This window comes from Schistocerca piceifrons, chromosome X (assembly GCF_021461385.2).
Source record: "Schistocerca piceifrons isolate TAMUIC-IGC-003096 chromosome X, iqSchPice1.1, whole genome shotgun sequence".
NCBI lineage: Eukaryota > Metazoa > Arthropoda > Insecta > Orthoptera > Acrididae > Schistocerca > Schistocerca piceifrons.
In genome coordinates this window covers 709950699-709975204 of record NC_060149.1, presented here as the reverse complement: position 1 = coordinate 709975204, position 24506 = coordinate 709950699, and the positions used below count along the sequence as shown (strand labels likewise).

Here is a 24506-nt window from a genome sequence, read left to right as displayed (position 1 = left end):
CCAAGTTTCATCATTAGTTACCACATGTTTATCAATAAAAGGTAACGTAATTACTCCGGTTATCGGCAAGACCAATTTTAAATGGCTTCTTTCGAAGTCAACAACACTCTGATATTTAGACAAAAAATCTATGCCAATTAAAACCTCAATACCGAGATTGTTTACAATTAAGCATGGATGATCAATTAAATTACCATTAATATGAAAGGGCAGTAAAGCTTTTTGCTTTACCGTTTTTGACACCTTGCCAGTAGCACCAATTATTCTTAGTCCTGATACCCTTGTTACTGTAAGCTTGTCTTTACCAGGTAATGCATCAAAGAAGGACAGATATCGCACTCACCTCAATTCCACTGTCTAAGAGACAACATACATTGATACCAACATATTCGCTATTATTATACGGTGGCTTATTCTACGTTGTACAGGTGGTTCCTCAAACACATCCAATAGTTCCTTTTGGATTTGTCTCCAACTAAAGTGATCGACATCTGTCTTCATTACATTTAGGTCAAAGTGTGTAGGGGTTTCCTGAACTACATTTTCAGCTGCCTTTTCCAGTCGGTCTATTAATTTCAAATCGAGTCACCGCATGACTTCATTACATTTAGTTTGCTGAACATGACCCCAATTACTGTAGTCTGAGCGATTCTTCGCCTCCAGACCGGGCATAACACTAGTTACAGCTAAACCACTTTCACTATTATCGTCGGGTTCCTTCTCCAGTGGCAACTGTTCACAGCTACTGGGTTCATCGACCTCCAACAGGCTATCCTCTACATTCTCACATATCTCCTGTCCTAAATCTATTAGTGCACTATCAACATCCTGCACAGGCACTTTAGATAAGAGCACATCAACCTCATCGTAAATATAAGCATTAATTTCTTCTGCTTCTTCACCTGACAATTCAGTATTTTGTAACTCTTCCCTACCGTTACACTGCTGCGCCTTCTCTTTCTCTCCCCACTTAGAAAGCGTCTCTAACACGGTATCTATCAAATACTGTGAGTGGTTTAATATTTCTGCAGTATCATTGGATACTACCGATCCATCATCCGAATCCTCAGTTTGAGTATTCTGATCTGTCATACTAATTACTGTAATTACTGGCTTAGGAAAAGCAACCGCCTGGTGAGCGCCAGTATCCTCATAGACGGGAACTAGTTTTCCAGCCTCTGCCTACTACTGTTACCTTTATTAGCATTATATTTAACTGGCACAGCATTGCTTTCAACACTGTTGTTTAGTTGCACATTTTTGTTAGAAACAAAATTACTATCATTTGGATGCCATTGTTGGTTCTGGTAATTATTTCTCCAACTCCTACCTTTCTTAGGATGGTCAACACCTACTGTTCTGATGTTTACATTGCCATTCTGCTCATTCTTAAAATTACTACTAGTGTTATTAGCATTTCTGTTATTACGTGCTTGCTCCTCTACAAGTTCCAAATATTCAATGAAACGATCCAGATTGTCTGTAGGGGCAGATATAATTCTAGTTTGCCAATACCATGGCAGTTTGGCTTCAAGACCTAGTATTATCATTCCAGGTTTTAGCTTTTCGGCCAAATGTGACAAACGTGAGATTCATGACCTGGCAAACTCTTTAATAGATTCCTTGCCTGCATTGAAGCGTTTTCCACTCCAAAATTCTCTCAATGCTTCATTTTACTTATTGCTAGACCAATACTCATTATTAAAAGCTGTTTTAAATTCCGCTAATGTTTTACACTTCAACATAACATCAGCTGACCAACGCATGGCGTCACCCGCTAAATGGCTTCTAATAAATGAGATTTTCTCTCGTTCAGACCAATTTGGTGGAAACACATCTTCAAAATCGCTCCAGAAATCTAGCGGGTGGATATTTTTATCTGGATCGAACCGCAAGAACTGCCAACACCCGATAAAAGCGGCGTTTGCAGCTACAACTTGTTGCATACTACCATTACCAGAAGTTACTGAAGCTACTTTACTCTCAATGTTAGCAATGTTAGTCCTAATATTTTCTACTCTCATTTCAACATTATCTACTCTTTGCACAATATGAGTAGTATCAGTTTTGATTGCGTCTACTTCTGCTTGACATATGTTTACTTTTATATTAACATCTTTAAACCTATCTGAGCACAGTTCAGATTCCGCCTCAATCTTTTCTGTTAACTTGTGCTCCAGCTTCGCATCTTCCATTTGGAAGTCTTTGTGAACCTCAGCAACTTCGAATTTTACTATTTTATTCATCTCAGATAACTGTTGAGCAACCTTTTTCTTAATATCCTCATGGTTGTAATCAATTTCATAATTCAAACTGTCCAGATCCTCTTTCAACTTATTGCAGCCAGTCTTGAAGGAAGTTTCTAATTCAGCTTTATTGGATTTTAATTTATTGTCTATTGCCTCAAACCATATATTAAAATTGGTTTGGCTGGCCACAATCCTGTTATTTCCCTCAATTATATCAGATTTTAGCTCAGCTGTCATTCTAGCATTACTGGCTGACATTTTTGCATTACTGGCAGCTATTGCTTGTAATATTACATTTAATTCAATAGCCCCAGTATCTTTGGGTTGCTCACTAGCTGGCTTTTTATCACACTCAGGTGACAAAATACTAGCTCCAACACCAGAATCATCAAAACTAAATGAAACTTCTGATTGACCAGTCATATCTAACTTCTCCTTTTTTAACTCTACCATTTCTGATGACTGTTTCATTTTTAATTCATCAGAGAAACTATCATCCAATAACTTAACACTTTCTGATTTCTGCTTTACTACAGGGGTCTCTACTATTGAATCGTTGCCCTTTTTCACACTACTGTCAGGAGACACTAGTTCGGATTTCACTTTAACATTACTAATTTCATGCATATCTACACTTGAAACGTTGCCTGGATTTACAGTTCCTTCAACAGACATAGGTCCTGATTTAGGTTTAACTTCTGTTTCTCTTTGCGGTTCCATCTTCGACAGTCTTTTAGTGCAGGTTAGTAAAAGTTTTAACAGCTTTTTGCTTAACTTAGTTCCTTCTGCAAGACGTATGGCGTTGCCGGCGCGGCGTACCAGGATTACTGATGTGACGCGGTGCGCGAACTGCAGACGGCACCTCGACAACTGCTGTGTTGTGGGCGTAGCCCGCAACAGCAGACGCGGCTCCGGTCACTCCGACGGATGACTGCGGTGTGGCGAGACTGAATTCTCGCGATGCCAGCAGTGTAGCTAGACTCAGCGCCAGCTCCATCAATCCAGATGCGTTGTTAATCCAATTGCGTCGTCCACATGCACACGTAACACTGTCTATCACTGATCCATTGCTCAGTTGCTTGTCGCATTTCACTTCCGAATCCGAATATTTAAAAAGCACTTTCACTTTTACTCAGTTTGTTTCCTGGCCGATTAGCAACATATGTGGGGCGGTGGGTGGAAATAATAGAATAAATGTTTTGTATTTATGCTGTTGTTTGCCGTTCTCAACACTGGCTCTCTAACTACAATACTGGCAACCAGAAAGTGATTAGCAAAACGTGAAGCCTGTAGTTAGAATTCCTGCCCACTTCATCTGAGAAATACATTTAAAGCTACAGCTTATAGCTCTGAGGAATTAGGAGATTGTCTGGGATTCATAATCAAAAACCATTCTCTCTAAAATGTTCACTATATTCTGAAAGTCACAGACCAAAAAGGATCCACACAATCCAACTACCAGAGCAGTTCAGAGCTTAATGCGCTGATGCAACTATAACTGTTCAAATTAAATGTTTAAGTGAATGTTCGCCATAATTTGATGATAATGTTCAACAAACGCCACACTAAAAATGGTAGAATGTCTGTCCTGCGGCGGCACGTGAAAATACGACATACGCAAACTAAAGATAGATCATTAACGTCATCCCAAAAGTAACACTTCACTCGAAAACGATTTCATGGTTACGCATATGCCGAATAACTTATTACTGCATCCGAGGCTGTTTATATCAACAATACCGACGCGACGCGACTCCCGGCACAGGTGGTGCGCTAATCAGCGTCTGGAGAGAACTGGGGCCTTCTCCTCTCTCGCAACGTTCTTACATATAAAGCCACGGTGCGGACGGCTAAGGGAACGCCTGATGAAACCTGCTCTCCTGACTAGCCAGTTGGCTAGTAATGCACCACTTTAAGTTATCGAATAAATCATTGCTTGCTTTGTTGATGGCTGATGAAGCTTTCAATTTAATTGTGCAATCAGCACATAAGTAAGTAATCATAATATAAGTCTGACGTGGCTAAGTCAAATATTTTGGGCGAGAGAATTAATTTAATTACACTACATGCAGTAGACGAGCTCTGAACTTGCTCTTTGGAGATAGGCTATAGCTATAGTTTTATAGTTATTCTGTTGAAACGTCTCACATTTTTATGATTATAGCGGATCTCCCTACTACTTAAATGTAAACATCTTAGCTTTATTTATTCGCCTACTTAATCTATCTTGCTTCCTTAATTTCTAAGACAAAAACCAGAAAATCATGAATTTCAAGTAAAATTTTAATTTGTGAGATCCAGAATACTGTTTCTACTAAATTATTATGCAAAAGGAATCTAAATATAATTTTTTAAGTTTCTAGCTCTTTTCTGTTGCGCCAATGATTTTTACAGAAAAACATCCAAATTTCGAAAATGGTTAAAGTTATTGATTTGATTTTGTATTACTCCTGACCTGCTAGAAACGCTTCAGGTTATTTACTTCATTTTAAAGTATTGCGCAATATTTATGACGTCAGAGCTAGTTACAGCGGACTAGGCTGGCACACAATGGAAAGACTGATGTGAATTTTATAAGGCGTGAGTATGCTGCTTCCCTACAAATTCTATCCACTGTTTCTCATTATGTGCATTATGATGGCTAGTTCTCGTTAATAGTTTTCATTTGTGAGTGATACTACGTTGAGTATACGGAGCATAAGCCGGAGTACTGCTCCTTTGTGTGAGTTCGGGTGTTACGAAGTTTAGTGTATGGTAGCGTCAGTTGTTAGCAGTTTATGGTACATTTGAGGTACGTGTATGTTGTTTCATTTGTTGACTGTATTGCCTGGAAATGTAATTCGATTATAATGTTTTCCTTGTATTGCGAATTTAATCATTTTATATAATTTGTTAATAGCAGTATCCATATTTTGTTTGTGATTCACCTGTTAAGCAGCAGATGTCACCCATTTGTCTGAAACAGTACGAGTTGTATTCCATTGAAATTTTTTTTGTAAAAATAGCCTGTTCAAAATTTGCTAAGGCTTCTGAAACTAGGTAACCCATTACTAATCCATCCTCTTGTAAATAAAATATTTTGCTGAATTGGAGATACACACCCAAAAAAAGTTTTGCATCACCCCACTTCCCAGACGTCCTGAAGATAGACGTTGACTGTGGATATTGTATCACAGACACAGTCTCTTTGACTTTTCAGAGATGTCACTAAACCCACCCAAGGATGTAAACAACCATGCATGAGCAGCGCCTATTAGACAGCGGGGGTCTGACAGCCGATCACTCCTAGTCATTCCACCAGGAAGGTGGTACACAGCTCGTGTTGTCTGTAGCCCAACCATGCCTAGACGGTCAATAGCGCTGTGCGATCCCGTCTGCATTGTTACTTTGTGACAGGAATGGCTCTCAACAAGGGAAGTGTCCAGGCGTCTCGGAGTAAACCAAAACGATGTTGTTTGGACATGGAGGAGATACAGAGTGACAGGAACTATCGTTGACATGCCTCGTTCAGGCCGCCCAAGGACTACTACTGCAATGAATGACCGATACCTACGGATTATCGCTCGGAGGATCCTGACACCAACACCACCATGTCGAATAACACTTTCGTGCAGCCACAGGACGTCGTGTTACGACTTAAACTGTGCGCAGTAGGCTGCATGATGCGCAACTTCACTCCCGATGTCCATGGCGAGGTACATCTTTGCAACCACGACACCATACAGCGCGGTACAGATGTGCCCAACAACATGCCGAATGGACCGCCCAGGATTGGCACCACGTTCTCTTCACCGATGAGTGTCGTATATGCCTTCGACCAGACAATCGTCAGGCTGAACGCTTTAGACACACTGTCCAGCGAGAGCAGCAAGGTGGAAGTTCCCTGCTGTTTTGGGGTGACATTATGTGGGGCCGACGTACGCCGCTGGTGGTCATGGAAGGCGCCGTAACGGCAGTACGATACGTGAATGCCATCCACCGATCGTTAGTGCAACCTTATCGGCAGCATATTGGCGAGGCATTCGTCTTCATGGACGACAATTCGCGTCCCCATCATGCACATCTTGTGAATGACTTCCTTCAGGATACCGACATCGCTCGACTAGAGTGGCCAGCATGTTCTCCAGAGATGAACCCTATCGAACATGCCTGTCATACATTGAAAAGGGCTGTATATGGACGACGTGACTCACCAACCACTCTGAGGGTTCTACGCCGAATGGCCGTTGAAAGGTGGTACAATCTGGACCAACAGTGCCTTGATGAACTTGTGGATAGTATGCCACGAGGAATACAGGTACGCATCAGTACAAGATGACGTGCTACTGGGTATTAGAGGTACCGGCGCGTACAGAAATCTGGACTACCACCTCTGAAGGTCTCGCTGTATTGTGGTACAACATGCAATGTGTGGTTTTCATGAGCAATAAAAAGGGCGGAAATGATGTTTATATGATCTCTATTCCAATTTTCTGTACAGGTTCCGGAACTCTCGGAACCAAGTTGACGCAAAACGTTGTTTGATGTGTGTAGCTTTGTATCATTTAAGCAGTAATAATGGCAGTAATTTATTAATCTGTCCTTCAGGTTTTTGGGTGTATGTCTTCAGATTTTTCCTGTAATATCTTTTATCTCGGTTACTGGTGTATTGGAAAACATGCTTTCTATGTTGAACGAGAGAAGTGTTGCTGTGTATAGAATTTTATTAATTTTTTATTTGTTTTGTAGTGTTTGTAATTGTTCTGTCTTCTAGAACTTTGAAGTCTTCAGACAGTAGTATTTCAAAGTAATGTTCGTCAGTGTTGTATCTGGGGTGTTTTCCGAAGTTTACTGTGGTTATGACTGGGATATCTTGCTTACGGAGACAGTGTGTACATGACAAATAACTCACTATTTATATTAAGGGTAAAATATAAGAGTAACACCACAACAGATGATCCTCACAATAATGTCACACAATTTCTTTTCCTCGCTCACCCCTGATAACCTCAAAATAACCTCTAAAGCAAAAATCCGAACATTCAAAAGTCTCCAACTCTTCAACCACTCCCTGAAAGCAGTTAGATTGGGTGCTTATAACACTGTCTCACATGAGTGTGCCGTATCTCCATGTCCTTCACAGTAACCACTTAATATCTAACACTGCTCGCGCCCCTTACATTCCCAAATAGGCCTGGTAACAACACAGAACACGAAGAGCACTAGTGCACCCTGGTGACCACTCAAATTTTTCCAGTGAATTACAACTGTATTCATTTACATACGAACTGATGGTGAGTACATGTACGAAGTTTCATTAACATCCAAGCATGTCATGTGTGTGCATCACTTGTATCGTCAGGTATTATATTTCATCTAACTTTCAGACTTTATAGATATACGCTGATACACGCTGAATACTTAAATAATTTTGGTATTTCCTAATCCTGTGTTATTTTAATCACACAGCCACTTTTTATCATGTTTTATGATGCATATACAATTTTATGTGTATCTTTTCCTTTGTAAAAATGCAACATAAGCTCCTAATTATGAATGTTTGGGCCTAATTACAGTGTACATAAATTTATGCTGTGACCATTCAGTTTAGTGTGACTAATATCTGTCTTAATTTTATAGGCTCTTGTTCTTTGACAGGCTGTATGGTTTGACGGCATGTTTAATGTTTTGCTTAAAAATATTTTGGTCTGACGTTTTGCAAGAATATCAATCACTTGTGACAAAAGTAGTCTCTCCCGAGGAAAATATACACCACTGTATTCCTTTCACTGGTTTGCAGAAGCCGGCCGCGGTGGCCATGCGGTTCTAGGCGCTGTAGTCCGGAACCGCGCGACTGCTACGGTCGCAGGTTCGAATCCTGCCTCGGGCATGGATGTGTGTGATGGTGTGATGTCCTTAGGTTAGTTAGGTTTAAGTAGTTCTAGGTTCTAGGGGACTGATGACCTCAGATGTTAAGTCCCATAGTGCTCAGAGCCATTTGTTTGCAGAAGATACACTGTGAATCTACGTAGGCTGCAAAGAATGGTAGCCTATAAATTGAATACGTAAAAGTCGCATCTTAAGGCGAGAGGTTGCATTGAGATAGATGCAGACTTAGTAGTTATTCAGAAGCCATGTAAAACTATATTACATTTGTACAATGTACAAGTTGGGCGCCTGCATGGCATGTAATAATTAGGGACACATATTTAAATGACCAAAAGAAAAGAAAATCCTTGTTATGTAGAAGGAGGTAGTGGATGTGGACCATAGGAAACGTTAGATTATCTAAAAATTTTACAGAAACTAGGCTACAGTTATATGAGTTGAAGGGCCTGTAAGAGAGGCAGTAGTTAAAAAACGAGGGAGTTAGAGAAACTTTTAAAAAAGGGTTGAAAGTTCAAGAAAAAGAAATGAAAAGTAATGTTTTACCGTTGACACTGTAGTTATGTCAGAGACAAAAAGTGACCTGGAAGATCGGTTTAGTGGAATGGATAGAGTCTTGAAAAGGTATCATGAAATGAACTGGAATAAAACAACGGTAACTGAGTGTAATAAATTTAACTCAATGTTGCTGGAGGAATTTTATAAGATATGGACTGATCCATGCAGTTGATGAGTTTTGCTGTTGGGGTAGCAAAACAAGAGACGACAGTAGTTGTACAGAGGATATACATAATTTATCATAATTAATAGCCAAAACTGACGCGGCGATAAATATACGACACCAGAAGCAAAACCATTCCGCTAAACATCGGTCGGCAAAAAAGCCGTTTTCGAGATAATTGCGTTTATGTGGTTCCGAGCCACAACTGCTATCAGTGCGAAATATTGTCCTTTTTAGTATAGTTACATCTGAAAAGTAAACTTTACGATTAAGGCTTCATCTAATAAGCTCAAATTTCACTCATGGCTTACCCTAAGGCGACAAGCAATGCGACTTCAGCGCGTTATATGGTACAATTTACTATACACTCGTACTTGTTAAAGGAGACGTTCCACATGCGGGATCATCTTGACAAGGTTCTGTAATATCCTGATCCAGTTCATCAATAGTATTAACAGAAGTGCTGTGCGCTTCACTGCTTTCTATGTATTCACAATACATTACATTTGTCTACGTTAAGGTTCAGTTGCCACTCCCTGCACCAAGTGCCTATTCGCTGTGTTCTGTTTGCTAAAAACTCTTCAATCCCGCCACGCAGCTGGTCTGATATTCCGTGGGCTCTTACTTTGTTTATCAGGCGACAGTGCGGAACTGTATCGAACGCCTTCCGGAAGTCAAGGAAAATGGCATCTACCTGGGAGCCTGTACCTAATATTTTCTGGGTCTCATGAACAAATAAAGCGAGTTGGGTCTCACACGATCGCTGTTTCCGGAATCCATGTTGATTCCTACAGAGTAGATTCTGGGTTTCCTGAAACGACATGATACGCGAGCAAAAAGTTTGTTCTAAAATTCTACAACAGATCAACGTCAGAGATATAGGTCTATAGTTTTGCGCATCTGCTCGACGACCCTTCTTGAAGACTGGGACTACCTGTGCTCTTTTCCAATCATTTGGAGCCTTCCGTTCCTTTAGAGACTTGCGGTACACAAAGACTGGCAAAGCATAATTTGGTGCACTAACCAACAAATCGTTCTCTTGAGGTACAACGTTCAACATTAACAACACTACAAGTTAATCTGAAACTTTACCGACACGTTGATCCTAGAGTATGATGTTAACTGTTGAAGCTGAGATCTCGAACTGGGCGAGTTCTTCCATGCTCGACACTACAGGGTGTTACAAAAAGGTACGGCCAAACTTTCAGGAAACATTCTTCACACACAAAGAAAGAAAATATGTTATGTGGACATGTGTCCGGAAAAGCTTACTTTCCATGTTAGAGCTCATTTTATTACTTCTCTTCAAATCACATTAATCATGGAATGGAAACACACAGCAACAGAACGTACCAGCGTGACTTCAAACACTTTGTTACAGGAAATGTTCAATATGTCCTCCGTTAGCGAGGATACATGCATCCACCCTCCGTCGCATGGAATCCGTGATGCGCTGATGCAGCCGTGGAGAATGGCGTATTGTATCACAGCCACCTACAATACGAACACCAAGAGTGTCTACATTTGGTACCGGGGAGCGTTGACAAGAGCTTTTAAATGCCCCCATAAATGAAAGTCAAGAGAGTTGAGGTCAGGAGAGCGTGGAGGCCATGGAATTGGTCCGCCTCTACCAATCCATCGGTCACCGAATCTGTTGTTGAGAAGCGTACGAACACTTCGACTGAAATGTGCAGGAGCTCCATCGTGCATGAACCACATGTTGTGTCGTACTTGTAAAGGCACATGTTCTAGCAGCACAGGTTGAGTATCCCGTATGAAATCATGGCGGTTGATCGAGGAAGTACAGTGCATACTGACGAAACTAAAATGAGCTCTGACATGGAAATTAAGCGTTTCCGGACACATATCCACATAACATCTTTTCTTTATTTGTGTGTAAGGAATGTTTCCTGATATTTTGGCCGTACCTTTTTGTAACACCCTGTATTAACCTCGACGTGAGGTCGCTGCAGAGCTGATATGAATTGCGTGGTCTTCAGCAGCGCTTCCCATACTTCCCATACTTCGTTGCGGACTGCAGTGAGCCCTCGGTGGTATCATTCGTGTTGCCAACTTTGGTGTGGCAACGCGATCTCTGTACGATACCACATTCTCCATTTCTGTCAGCGTAGTTTTTGACGCGATTGCAATGTTTTGTTATTGTTGCAGATGAGCGAACGGGGTGGGGATGCGGACAGCAGCTCGTGCTCGGAGCCCAGCTCCGGCACAGAGGCGGAGGACATGGCAGCACTCACCGCAGACGTGCGCAGCCTCAAGGAGGCGCTCGCCAGCCTGCGACACGCCATCGCACCCGCCTCCGGCTCCACCAACGCCGGTAAGCCTGCAGCATTCATCACTGGTCGTAAGGCGCTTCTGGCTAGGTTAATAAAAATTCAGGGTACTGTAAGGTTACAGCAGTATCTTCTAAATGACTTTTGGTAGGCCGGCCGAAGTGGCCGAGCGGTTCTAGGCGCTACAGTCTGGAACCGCGCGACCGCTACGGTCGCAGGTTCGAATCCTGCCTCGGGCATGAATGTGTGTGATGTCCTTAGGCTTAAGTAGTTCTAAGTTCTAGGGGACTGATGACTGCAGCAGTTAAGTCTCATAGTGCTCAGAGCTATTTGAACCATTTTTTGACTTTTGGTAGCCGCATTAGCTGTTAGTAGATCCTCTATTACAGGATCATACACTACCGGCTTCGCGATGATTTAATCGCATCTGAGATGTATACATATAACTAATTAAACATTATTTCGTTAAAAATACGTGGCCTCCCGACGTTCGGACTGTGTTCGAATTGCCAGGACCGCCTAAATTGTATGATTATGAGATGAAACATCAAAGATTCCAATGAGTAACAAGCGCAGGCAGTGTACATGAGCATTGGTAGCCGCAGGTACTGAGAAGTGACGAAAAATGAACAAATGCCAGCACATTGTTGCATTAGTTATATGTACCAGGTGATCAAAGAGTCAGTATAGATTTGAAAACTTAATAAACCATGGAATAATGTATATAGAGAGGTAAAAATTGACACAGATGCTTGGAATGACATGGGGTTTTATTAGAACCAAAAAAACACCCCCTATTGCTAGACGCGTGAAAGACCTCTTGCGCCCGCCGCTTGGTGATGATCGTGTACTCAGCCACCACTTTCGTCATGCTTGGCCTCCCAGGTCCCCAGACCTCAGTCCGTGCGATTATTGGCATTGGGGTTACCTGAAGTCGCAAGTGTATCGTTGATCGATCGACATTTCTAGGGATGCTGAAAGACAACATCCGACGCCAATGCCTCACCATAGCTCCGGACATGCTTTACAGTGCTGTTCACAACATTATTCCTCGACTACAGCTATTGTTGAGGAACGATGGTGGACATATTGAGCATTTCCTGTAAAGAACATCACCTTTGCTTTCACTTATTTTGTTATGCTAATTATTGCTATTCTGATCAGATGAAGCGCCATCTGTCGGACATCTTTTGAACGTTTGTATTTTTTTGATTCTAATAAAACCCCATGTCATTCCAAGCGCGTGTGCCAATTTGTACCTTTCTGTGTACATTATTCCGTGATTTATTCAGCTTTCAAATTTATACTGACTTTTTGATCACCCGGTATACCTTCACCGAGGAGTCAAGCAGTATATTGCTCCCTCCTGCGTATATCTCGCGAAGAGACCATGAGGATAAAATCAGAGAGATTAGAGCCCACACAGAGGCATACCGACAATCCTTCTTTCCACGAACAATGCGAGACTGGAACAGAAGGGAGAACCTATAGAGGTACTCAAGGTACCCTCCGCCACACACCGTCAGGTGGCTTGCGGAGTATGGATGTAGATGTAGATTAAAGGATGATAAAAAGTCATCGCAAAACTGGCTCTGTATGATCCTGTAATAAAGGAACTACAAAAGCTATGCGGCTACCAAAAGTTTTCTGGAAGATTTTAATATTTCTTTACATTTATAAAAGAACAGTTCTATCATGTATCTAAGTTGTCGATGTCCAAATTGTATGATTATATACTGCACAGTAACTTGAAGCAATACTATCAGACGGATGTCGTTGTCCGGTCGTAAGCCATGCAACAACCACACTGCACCAACCGCTGGTCTCGCGCACTGTGTGGTTTCACTTCGTCCGTACTGTAACAATCTACGTATTTTCATTAATGGCCCTGTTTAGAGACGTTGGTAATAACTAAGTGTGTCATATAACCTAATTTTGAAATGTACCGCGGCTTCATTTATGCGCTTCAAAGCAACCAGAATCTCATTACCAAAAAAATATATATAAGGTAATGATACTTCGGCCAACAAGTTTAATTGACTAACATTGCAAGGTTGTAGGTTAATGTAAACTCGAGATAAGCCATTGCAAATGTCAATTGCTGGTACATGAATAACCGGCGTCACCATCAGAATGTTAAATGCAAGCATGCAGACATGCAAACTGTGGTGTCACCGCCAGACACCACACTTGCTAGGTGGTAGCCTTTAAATCGGCCGCGGTCCGTTAGTATACGTCGGACCCGCGTGTCGCTACTATCAGTGATTGCAGACCGAGCGCCGCCACACGGCAGGTCTAGAGACCCTCCCTTGCACTCGCCCCAGCTGTACAGCCGACTTTGCTAGCGATGGTTCACTGACAAATTACGCTCTCATTTGCCGAGACGATAGTTAGCTTAGCCTTCAACTACGTCATTTGCTACGACCTAGCAAGGCGCCATTACCAGTTACTATTGATGCTGTAAAACATGTACCGTCAAGAGCGATGTTCACCAGTTATGGATTAAAGTTTAGTATTCCAGAAGCTACGTACGTTTTTTACTAGTCTCATTTCCGTGTCCTGTTCCAGACCTCACGCCAGCCTGCGTGAACTTAAACGCGTGCCTTTCGGCTTCCTCAAAGTGGATTGGCTGTCTTGCCAATCCCCAACACAAACATTGGGTTGTACAGGTGTCGGATGTCAGTTTGTGGGTTGGAGTTTCATGCATGTTTCACTTGGTCGGTCAATAAAGGGACGCTTAATGCTATTTGTTGATGACGCTGGAGTTGTCATCCGATGATGTCCTGCGTGTGCTCGACTGGAGACACATCTGGTGATCGAGGAGCTCAAGGCAACATGTCGACACTCTGTAGAGAATGTTGAATGACAACATCGGTATGTGAGGGAGAGTTATCGTGTTGGAAAACACCCCCTCGAACGCTCTTCCTGAATGTCAGCACAACAGGTCGAATCAACAGACTGACATACAAATTTGCAGTCAGAGAGTGTGGGATAATCATGAGAGTGTAGCTGGTGTCATACGAAATTACACCTCACGCCTTAGCTGCAGATTTAGGTCCAGTATGTCTAGCACGCAGACAGGTTGGTTGCAGGCCCTCAACTGGCCTCCGACTAACACACAGCCATCACTGGCACCGAGGCAGAACCAGCTTCATTCAGAAAACACAATAGACCTCCACTCAGCCCTCCGATGAGCTCTCCCTGGACACCACTGAAGTAGCAAATAGCGATGGTTTGGTGTTAGTGGGATGCACGCTACAGGCCGTCTGGTTCGAAGTTACGTCGAAGTAACCGATTTGTAGCAGGTCGTTGCTTCACTGTTCTTCCAACTGCTGCTCAAATCGCTTCTAGGAGATGCAGTATGATCAGCCAAAACAATACGCCGAACACCATGGTATTCCCCCTCGGTAGTGCCAGCCGGAATGGCCGAGTGGTTCTAGGCACTTCAGTGTGGAACTGCGCGACAGCTACGGTCGCAGGTTCGAATCCTGCCTCGGGCATGGATGTGTGTGATGTCCTTAGGATAGTTAGGTTTAAGTAGTTCTAAGTTCTAGGGGACTGATGACCTCAGCAGTTAAGTCTCATAGTGCTCAGAGCCATTTGAACCATTTTGAACCTTCACCGAACTGCCATGGCGAACGCAACTTCCTGTAATTAACGAGGATAGTATCCTTCCCAGTCAGAAATGAGAACCTATCTCATCGTATCTGTCAAGGAATTTCTCTGTCGGGGGAGGTCCTACAATTCTCCACCCTAAAGTGCACACCGAGAAATCCGCATCCCAGATCGTCAGAAAATCGTCAGAGTCTCTGGTTCAATCCCTCCACTCCATTCCAAACCAGAGGACCGCGATCGGTTCTGGGAAACGCTAGCTCTGTTTCTTTCCACCCTATGAACGAGGAGAGCTGTCTTCATCAAAGCAGCCAGCCATCTGTAGGAACTGAGGAGATGATTTCTGAACCAAGCCGTCACTCGTGCCGACATGAGCTACGATTTGCATCCGGGTGTACTTGGTGCACTCACTTGCTTCCGGTAGAGCGCGGGCGTGACTGCCCGGCAATTCGGACTTATGAGGAAGATCGGCCATAGTCCCAACAGAACAGGTGTCCCGTGCTGGCTCAGATGTACTTTCAGCGATGGGGAATACCTCAAACCCGTTTTTAAGGCGAAGGGAAACAATCTCTCGGCCAGATTTTCGCGATCCCAGCACTCTTCGCCAAAACCGTCAGGTAAGTGTCGACGGGCCGGGACGTACGCATCGCAAGGCACTGCGCTATCAGGGATAACAGTGACAGTACAAGACCAGAGTAGTTGGTCTAAGTTCTACGGGACTGATGACCTCAGATGTTATGTTCCATAATTCTCAGAGCCATTTGAACCATTTTTTGAACCCCTCGGTAGTGAAACGTGGCCGTCCGGAGTCCGGTCTTCTTGAGGCCGTACATTCTCTAAAGCACCGGTACTAGGATTCATATACAGTGGCTACATTCCTGCCAAATCTTTCTGCAATAACGCAGCTTCTCGTAGCCCTGTTACATGACCTCGTTGAAACTCAGTGAGGTGTTTATAATGGCGCCTTTGTCGCCTCAAAGGCATTCTTGACTAACATAAACTTATCAGAAGCAGTCCCAGGGGTAACTAATGCTCACGACTGTTATAGCGCGTATTTAAAGCAATACGATTTGCATCCTCATAGTGGCGCTACTAGCGCCAGTCTTTGCCACTGGCGCTAAATTTGAATAGACATCGGCTTTCTGATGCAGAAACGCGAACTTCCGTTTGTGTCACCCAACTCTATCTAATTGTTAATTTATTTTTCCATCAGCGTATGTTTGATGCTCTTAAATCCAGCAGTAGTTCAGAAAGATCTATGTAATAACCAACAAGTCTGTATGCATGCATATACTATAAATTTGGTAGTACTGTGTTGCGTCGTTTAAGAAATTTGTTACCGCAACATACGATCCTCGTTTCATTTACGCAGCAGAAACTGACCGACTTAAGAGGAGAATTCATTTCTTGTAACCAGCACTTGATTGATAAACAGCCAGCGTTAGTTACGCTGTTTGGTGTCACAGAAAATATTTTGCCGTTCTTCATTTAATTTAGGAATATATAATACTATTCTAACTTGATTCAATGCAGAAATGGGAATATGTAATCATAATGTATATTGATTTATTTGGCTACTTTCTAGTTTATAGAGTGCTTAGTTCTTTGTTTCCTGGTCTTTTCCAGAGAACTTCTACTGCTTTTTAACCTGTGTATGGTTAAAATGGCTCTGAGCACTATGGGACTTAACTTCTGGGGTCATCAGTCCCCTAGAACTTAGAACTACTTAAAGCTAACTAACCTAAGGACATCACACACATCCATGCCCGAGGCAGGACACGAACTTGCGTCCGTAGCGGTCGCGCGGTTCCGGACTGTAGCGCCCAGAACCGCTCGGCCACTCCGGCCGGCAATCTGTGTATGATAAAGAATAAATTATCGTTACGTGCCTTCTGCTGTGTAATTCCTGACGTTCACTGTTATTTCTGCTTTACCAGGTTAATCAGACCCCTCAGAGCTGCGACTTCATTTTAATGCTTTTCTCAGCAAATTTCTAAAATCCTTTTCAATTTGCGAACTAACCAACTAATTGACGAGAACTGAAAATTTAATGTACTGTCTGCATTGATATTTTTTCCACTACTACATATTTTTTCCACTACTACATATGAGCCACCTGGTTATGTTCCTAATTTGACACTTGTTTGTGAAGAATAAAAATACTTTCCCTGACTCATTGAAATATTCTGTGCCTAACTGCGAATAATCGTCTGCTTCACTTCGCAACATTACCAACGTAGAAGCGTCCAACGTGTGTTCCAAGAGCCTTAGGCCTCATTTATTGCCATGATTGTGAATTTCATCACACTTCTTGCAACAGCACCTCCTTTTTCCATCCATTCTGAAACTGGATCAACGAAACGAATGGCGATTATTCTCATTAGGGTGGTATTGCAACAATAATTTTTATAGCTGTTCACTTGAAGCGGCGACCTCTCGTTTAAATTCGGGGAATACGTTCTTTCCTCCGCCCTGCGACTGCTTAAAGCAGTACCTACTCTCATTCATTTACTTTCGCTCTATTTACATGAAAAATTACAGAACACGAATATATTAGTATTCAGCATAAAAGAGAACAACTAAGTATAATCACAGTACCGTACACATCATCATTTTGTTCCTCGATGAGTAAGTAGTCACATTCCCCAAACGATTACAACACCCAGAATGTATATTCAGAATCCAGAGAAAATATTAACCCAGCCATGATTGTGGAGCCACTGATTTATCCACCTTTGGTCTACTGGTCTACTGAAATGCCCAACTTATGTGACCTTAATGGCAGAATGTAGAGATCAGCTTCAGATCACTTCTGTCTGCGAGGCATTTCGATGATGTGAAATATGGCTTCTCGAGCAAAATAGCTTCAGTCATTGTGGTAGACAACCAAATGAGAGAGCGTTTACTATACAGAGTGTCTCAGGGAGAATAGTTTAATATTAAGGAATATGACACCTACGATCATTCGAAGCAAAAAAGTTTAGTAAACATGGGCTCCAAAATGAATACGTTATGAACTATGAGCACATCTTCATCTTCGATGCTGTGAAACAAATCTCTTCCACTACAACCTCCTTGCTCTCCATATTTTAGGAGAATGTAATATGGATAAAAATTAAGAGAAAAAATCTAGTAAACATGGGCCCCAAAACGTCTACATTAAGAGCGATGCGTACTTGTTCAGTAGATGAAATGTGTTTCACGTTAGCGAAGATGAATAAGTGCACATAGCTCTTAAGGTATGCACGTAAGAGACTGTTTGGTCCATCCTACCACCTCTCAAAATATGGAAAGCAAAGAGCTTCTAGTAGAAGAAATTTGTTTCACTGTATCGAAGATGAAGAAGTGCTGATGGTTAATTAGGTATGCATTTTAGATCCCACATTTACTAGACATCTTTGCTTCGAATGATCTTGCCTGCCATATCCCTGAATGCTGACCATTCCTCCTGGGAAATCGTATATAATACAGAAGCATATGAAGTGCCGTGGAGAAAGAGAACGGCTTGGTATCAGCGTCCAAACACACAGAGTGTAGGGAAATAAGTCCAGTGAACCGTCTGCACGTCTTCATATTCGAGGTCGAGTTTGGAAATGAGACTGGATTTCCAGAATCTAACTTACCAAACAGATGCTGAAACTGAAAACACTCCTGAAACTAATGCGAAAAGGAAACCTGGACAGAGTAGTCTAACTACTGACATGAATTAAGGTGACTCAAAAACTGCCATAGAATACTTCTGGCCATTAAAATTGCATCCCAATGAAACCGGCATGCAATAAACGTTAAACCGGCGTGTAGTATGCTACATTCTTGGATATGCAGTTATTAGCATTTCAGCGCAACCGAAAAGCATGGTTCGGAGTAACGCCCTCTATATCATCTAAATAAAGAAAATTACACTGCGGATTTCTCATTCAGAGATAACATTTGAATGTCGATTGTTTCTCAGGAGGTCGTGTTTTGCCTCTTGTATAGAAGATGAACGCTTACCGGCAGTGTCGCAGTTCGGAGACGGCAGAATTGTGGCCTATGAAAGATGCTGTTTATCATTCCGCGATATTACTGGTCACGTTAGTTGGGATCCCGCGACTGTCATACGAATATAAAATTGATGGGTGCAGGAGGGCCATTCTCAACGTCATCAGCACTTCAGAGAGCTCAAGTGATATGGGACCAATATGAGAGACATTTTTCGCTTGGCTGTACAGGATTTTAAAACCACGGCACGCAACTTGCGTCAGTAAATGGGCTTGTTTGTAACGAGACAAGTATCCACGCGAACAATGTGACGACGTCTGCAGAACCACGTAATGTCAGCACGGCGATCACTGCTGCAGATCCCCTTCAGGTTGCATCAGAGAGAGGCGCTCTGACAAGCGGTCCTATCAACGACACACTGAACACAGGAGTGACACCATGTCGACTCTTCAGCCGTGTCCCAGTTTTGGATACAGTATCACAATGGACGTATCCTTCTGTGGAGGCTCCGAGAAATTACGTTCATCATCACCATAGGGATACAGCACCCGCATAGTGATATGGGATACTACTGGGTACACGGCACGATCACCACTAGTTTGCATAGCAGGTAATCTGGACAAAAAAAAAAAGTTCAAATGTGTGTGAAATCTTATGGGACTCAACTGCTAAGGTCATCAGTCCCTAAGCTTACACACCACTTAACCTAAATTATCCTAAGGACAAACTCACACACCCATGCCCGAGGGAGGACTCGAAACTCCGCCGGGACCAGCCGCACAGTAATTTGGACAGTAGGCATAATATTTTTGACGTGTTAAGAAGACCGGTGACTGTGCTCAATCTTCGAGGACTCTATGACATTACCTTTCAACAGGATAACGCAAGACCGCATGTAACCCGTGCTGTAACTAGGTCGAAAGTATATACTGGATACTTTACGAAACAACAATGCGTACTGTTAGACAGATTCTAAGAAGGCAGTTTAATGTAGAAGGCCGGTAGTTGTTATCCAGTTAACAAAGAGAAATAATAATAATAATAAAACTCGTAAGTAAAATTCACTGCTGTGTAAATGTCTTCTATGGACTTAAGCCTTCAGCTGTACTAGAATTGCGCTGTAACAAAACTAAGGCTCGGTATTTTGGTACAGTAATAAGTGATGTAGTAAGTGATAGAATTAACTCTAGTATTGGTAGCATTGTTAGGGAAAAAAATACAAATGAATGTGTAAAGGAGGTACTAGGAACCGACTATTTCTCTTTGTTTTTTTGTTTGGTTGGTTGCTTGTTTTGCACGTAATTAAAACCACACATCATTCAGTGTTAGTTAGTTCATTGCGTATTTTATGTCCTTTCAGAACATAAATTGCTTTTTGTAAGTAAGAAAACTTACTTGATCGCATAACTTCCGCCCTTTTATGCAACCAAACAATTGTTTTTGTTGCAAGTGCAGTTCATGTGCATAAACATAATAAGATGTATAAGTAATAGTTGTTATTTTGTACTCAATCATGTACTATTCACCATGATGAAAGGTAACCTTTTCGCGTTGGTATTGATAAATGCGAAAGTTGCTTTTGCAGAGAAACGAGTTTTATATAAGCTCGACGATGTATTGAAGCTATGTTATGTTAACCGGGGACTTAGAAACGACGGAGAGGCTCCGTCCCCGCCGCAGCCGCAGTGGTCCGTAACCCCACGACGACTACCGCAGTCCACTTCACCCCTCCGCCGAACCCAGGGTTATTGTGCGGTTCGGCCCCCGGTGGACCTCCTCAGGGAACGTCTCACACCAGACGAGTGTAACCCCTAAGTTTGCGTGGTAGAGTAATGGTGGTGTACGCGTACGTGGAGGACGTGTTTGCGCAGCAATCGCCGACATAGTATAGCTGAGGCGGAATATGGGGAACCAGCCCGCATTTGCCAAGGCAGATGGAAAACCGCCTAAAAACCATCCACAGACTGGCCGGCTCACCGGACCTCGACACAAATCCGCCGGGCGTATTCGTGCCGGGGACCGGCGCTCGTTCCCGCCCGAAAAGCCGTGCGTTAGACCGCACGGCCAACCGGCCGGGCTGTATTGAAGCTATGTCTATGTTCCATATATTTTTGTTCTGCGTGTTTTTTATTTTATCCCTTTTTTTGAGAAAATTGTGTTTTCTAACGATGTGTGATAAATCTGTATTTTTTCAAGTTTTCACCACAACATCCTACATTTCATATCATAAATCAACAATTTTCGAATAAAACAATGACATTTTCAATTTTGTTATAAATACTGTTTATTTTCATGTAACCGGCAGGTGGATAACTATATAGAACAAAAATGTATCGTAGGTTACGCCGCCCTTTGTATATCATCACTCAGTTTCTAGATGATTCACCGCCTGCGGTATCTACGGAATCAAGGCAGACACAGGTCACAAACGTAAACAAAGCGTTCGATATGAGGTAATATTCGATGGGTATGCACGACACCTATCGTATAGGTAACACAGATTCAGTCTTAATTGACCAAGGCGACTAAGAAAACTACCACAGTCTACGCTTACTTACGATAGTCTACTGTACCCTACGGTAGTTTTACAACTCTTAAGCTATACGCGTCCATATAGCTACTCAATATTTGTTAATACTTTTTTAGACTTCCTGTAATGTTTTTGGTAGGTACATCTCTTCACTAGCCACAAGATGCATTTAATAAGGGCAAAAAACATACTCTACTTTTGATTTACGTACACACATCACATTAAATATGAATCAATGATAAATAAACATGATATAACTAATATTTCATTTCTCTATAACGTAGTAAAAATATTGTAATAGCTTTCAGTTTAAGTATCAGTAAGTAATTATTTTAGTGAACAGTAATAGTGACTTCCGCAATATCGTTCGTTAGCCAGAGGTAAAAATTAAACCGTACGACCGAGTATAGATGATCTAAGCGACTGGTTATACCTGTGTTGGAATAGATAAAAATTCGTTGACTTATTTCACTGTCTAAATCTGAACATGCTAGACACCTTTCCTTAAAAGAGCTTTTAGAAATTTGAAAAATGTAATTTCTAACTTCCTCATACATATCCAAATTATAGTCAAAGAATATTTAATTATTATTTTGCGTCTGAATAACATGATACATTGAATACAAGAACAACTTTCTTAGGTCACAGGTTCACTGAAATCATCAAAATGAGAAAGTTATTGAAGAATTCGCTCTGAAAGTTAATGACCTCATAAAAACAGCAAATACGGTACAACTTAATGATTTTAACAACAGAATAACCAGAGAGAGCTGGCTTTAAGAACAATAGCTTCGTATCTCACAGTGGGCTTGTCCTCTTCAAATCAAAATACGATGAAAACAAGGTACACGACATACATCCTGCATGTTGAAATCATTACACAATGAATGGCAGCATCTTTTTCATATTTTACAGTAAGGGATTATTCATAATCCGAGTTACTGATAACTCACTATACATTGCTGCATTTGGTCAAATGGCCGCTCGTCTCACATGTTGACGTAGTACTTGTCCTCCTGCCATTTTCCACATGATTGCTGGGCTTTCCGTGATTTCCCTAAAGCGCTTCAGGCAAATGCCGGGATGGTTCCTTTGAAAGGGCACTGCCGATTTCCTTCCCAATCCTTCCCTAACCCGAGCATGAGCTCCGTCTCTAATGACCTCGTTGTCGACGGGACGTTAAACACTAACCACCACCACCACGGGCAGGTCCGGCCGCCTTGGTGCAGGTCTTATTATATTCGACGCCACATTGGACGACCTGCGCGCCGGATGTGGATGAAATGATGATGAAGACAACACAACATCTAGTCCCTGAGCGGAGAAAATCCCCGACCCAACCGAGAATCGAACCCGTGCCCCTTAGGACGGCAGTCCGTCACGCTGACCATTTTTTTCCGTTGATCTTATTTTATTCTATATAGTTCGTTGAATTTGTTCGTGGCGGACGTCCGATGACACTCGTTTAGGTTGTTCTTTGATCCGTTCGCTCAGTTTTATTATTATTAGAGAGGGCAGGTAAACCCTTGGACAGGGCACGCTGAGCTACTGTGCTGGCGATCTCTCAGCTATCGGGGCGGACGTTTCTCTAGTGTACACTCACGAATTACACCACACTGACTTTAAGTTACTGTTACATAGTAGACTGCCAGCATCAGTTAACACAGCGTTCCCATAAATGCAGTTGCTACAAATTTACAATTTTTTTTACTGAAACTATAAATTCTTCTTGTTTGGTACTTTAACATTAAACAAAATATAAAAATGTATCTTTTAAAAGAACGATGGGAAGACAAAGTTATCATTTCAATTACGTTTAACAAGAATCATGATGTAAAACAACTAGTAATCTAGGCTGCTCGCAGGTGATAGAAGGGGGAAGTTACTACGATGATTTGGATTTCACATGCTGCCCGATTGTTGTTATATAAATATTAATTCAGGCGCGTTTATCGCGTGCATGATTGGATACAATAAATTACTGATCAGTGAAATAAAATCCGGTACGCAAATACACTCCTGGAAATGGAAAAAAGAACACATTGACAGCGGTGTGTCAGACCCACCATACTTGCTCCGGACACTGCGAGAGGGCTGTACAAGCAATGATCACACGCACGGCACAGCGGACACACCAGGAACCGCGGTGTTGGCCGTCGAATGGCGCTAGCTGCGCAGCATTTGTGCACCGCCGCCGTCAGTGTCAGCCAGTTTGCCGTGGCATACGGAGCTCCATCGCAGTCTTTAACACTGGTAGCATGCCGCGACAGCGTGGACCTGAACTGTATGCGCAGTTGACGGACTTTGAGCGAGGGCGTATAGTGAGCATGCGGGAGGCCGGGTGGAAGTACCGCCGAATTGCTCAACACGTGGGGCGTGAGGTCTCCACAGTACATCGATGTTGTCGCCAGTGGTCGGCGGAAGGTGCACGTGCCCGTCGACCTGGGACCGGACCGCAGCGACGCACGGATGCACGCCAAGACCGTAGGATCCTACGCAGTGCCGTAGGGGACCGCACCGCCACTTCCCAGCAAATTAGGGACACTGTTGCTCCTGGGGTATCGGCGAGGACCATTCGCAACCGTCTCCATGAAGCTGGGCTACGGTCCCGCACACCGTTAGGCCGTCTTCCGCTCACGCCCCAACATCGTGCAGCCCGCCTCCAGTGGTGTCGCGACAGGCGTGAATGGAGGGACGAATGGAGACGTGTCGTCTTCAGCGATGAGAGTCGCTTCTGCCTTGGTGCCAATGATGGTCGTATGCGTGTTTGGCGCCGTGCAGGTGAGCGCCACAATCAGGACTGCATACGACCGAGGCACACAGGGCCAACACCCGGCGTCATGGTGTGGGGAGCGATCTCCTACACTGGCCGTACACCACTGGTGATCGTCGAGGGGACACTGAATAGTGCACGGTACATCCAAACCGTCATCGAACCCATCGTTCTACCATTCCTAGACCGGCAAGGGAACTTGCTGTTCCAACAGGACAATGCACGTCCGCATGTATCCCGTGCCACCCAACGTGCTCTAGAAGGTGTAAGTCAACTACCCTGGCCAGCAAGATCTCCGGATCTGTCCCCCATTGAGCATGTTTGGGACTGGATGAAGCGTCGTCTCACGCGGTCTGCACGTCCAGCACGAACGCTGGTCCAACTGAGGCGCCAGGTGGAAATGGCATGGCAAGCCGTTCCACAGGACTACATCCAGCATCTCTACGATCGTCTCCATGGAAGAATAGCAGCCTGCATTGCTGCG

General features: G+C 43.0%; 1 protein-coding gene across 1 annotated transcript in view; it reads left to right on the top strand.

The window, feature by feature from the left end:
• Positions 1–24506, top strand: part of LOC124722659 (rho GTPase-activating protein 45-like) — a 699512-nt gene that overhangs the window by 187593 nt on the left and 487413 nt on the right. The window contains exon 3 of the mRNA XM_047247804.1: positions 11005–11170. Coding sequence (XP_047103760.1) covers positions 11005–11170 — 166 coding nt within the window. The remainder of the gene's footprint in view (positions 1–11004; positions 11171–24506) is intronic.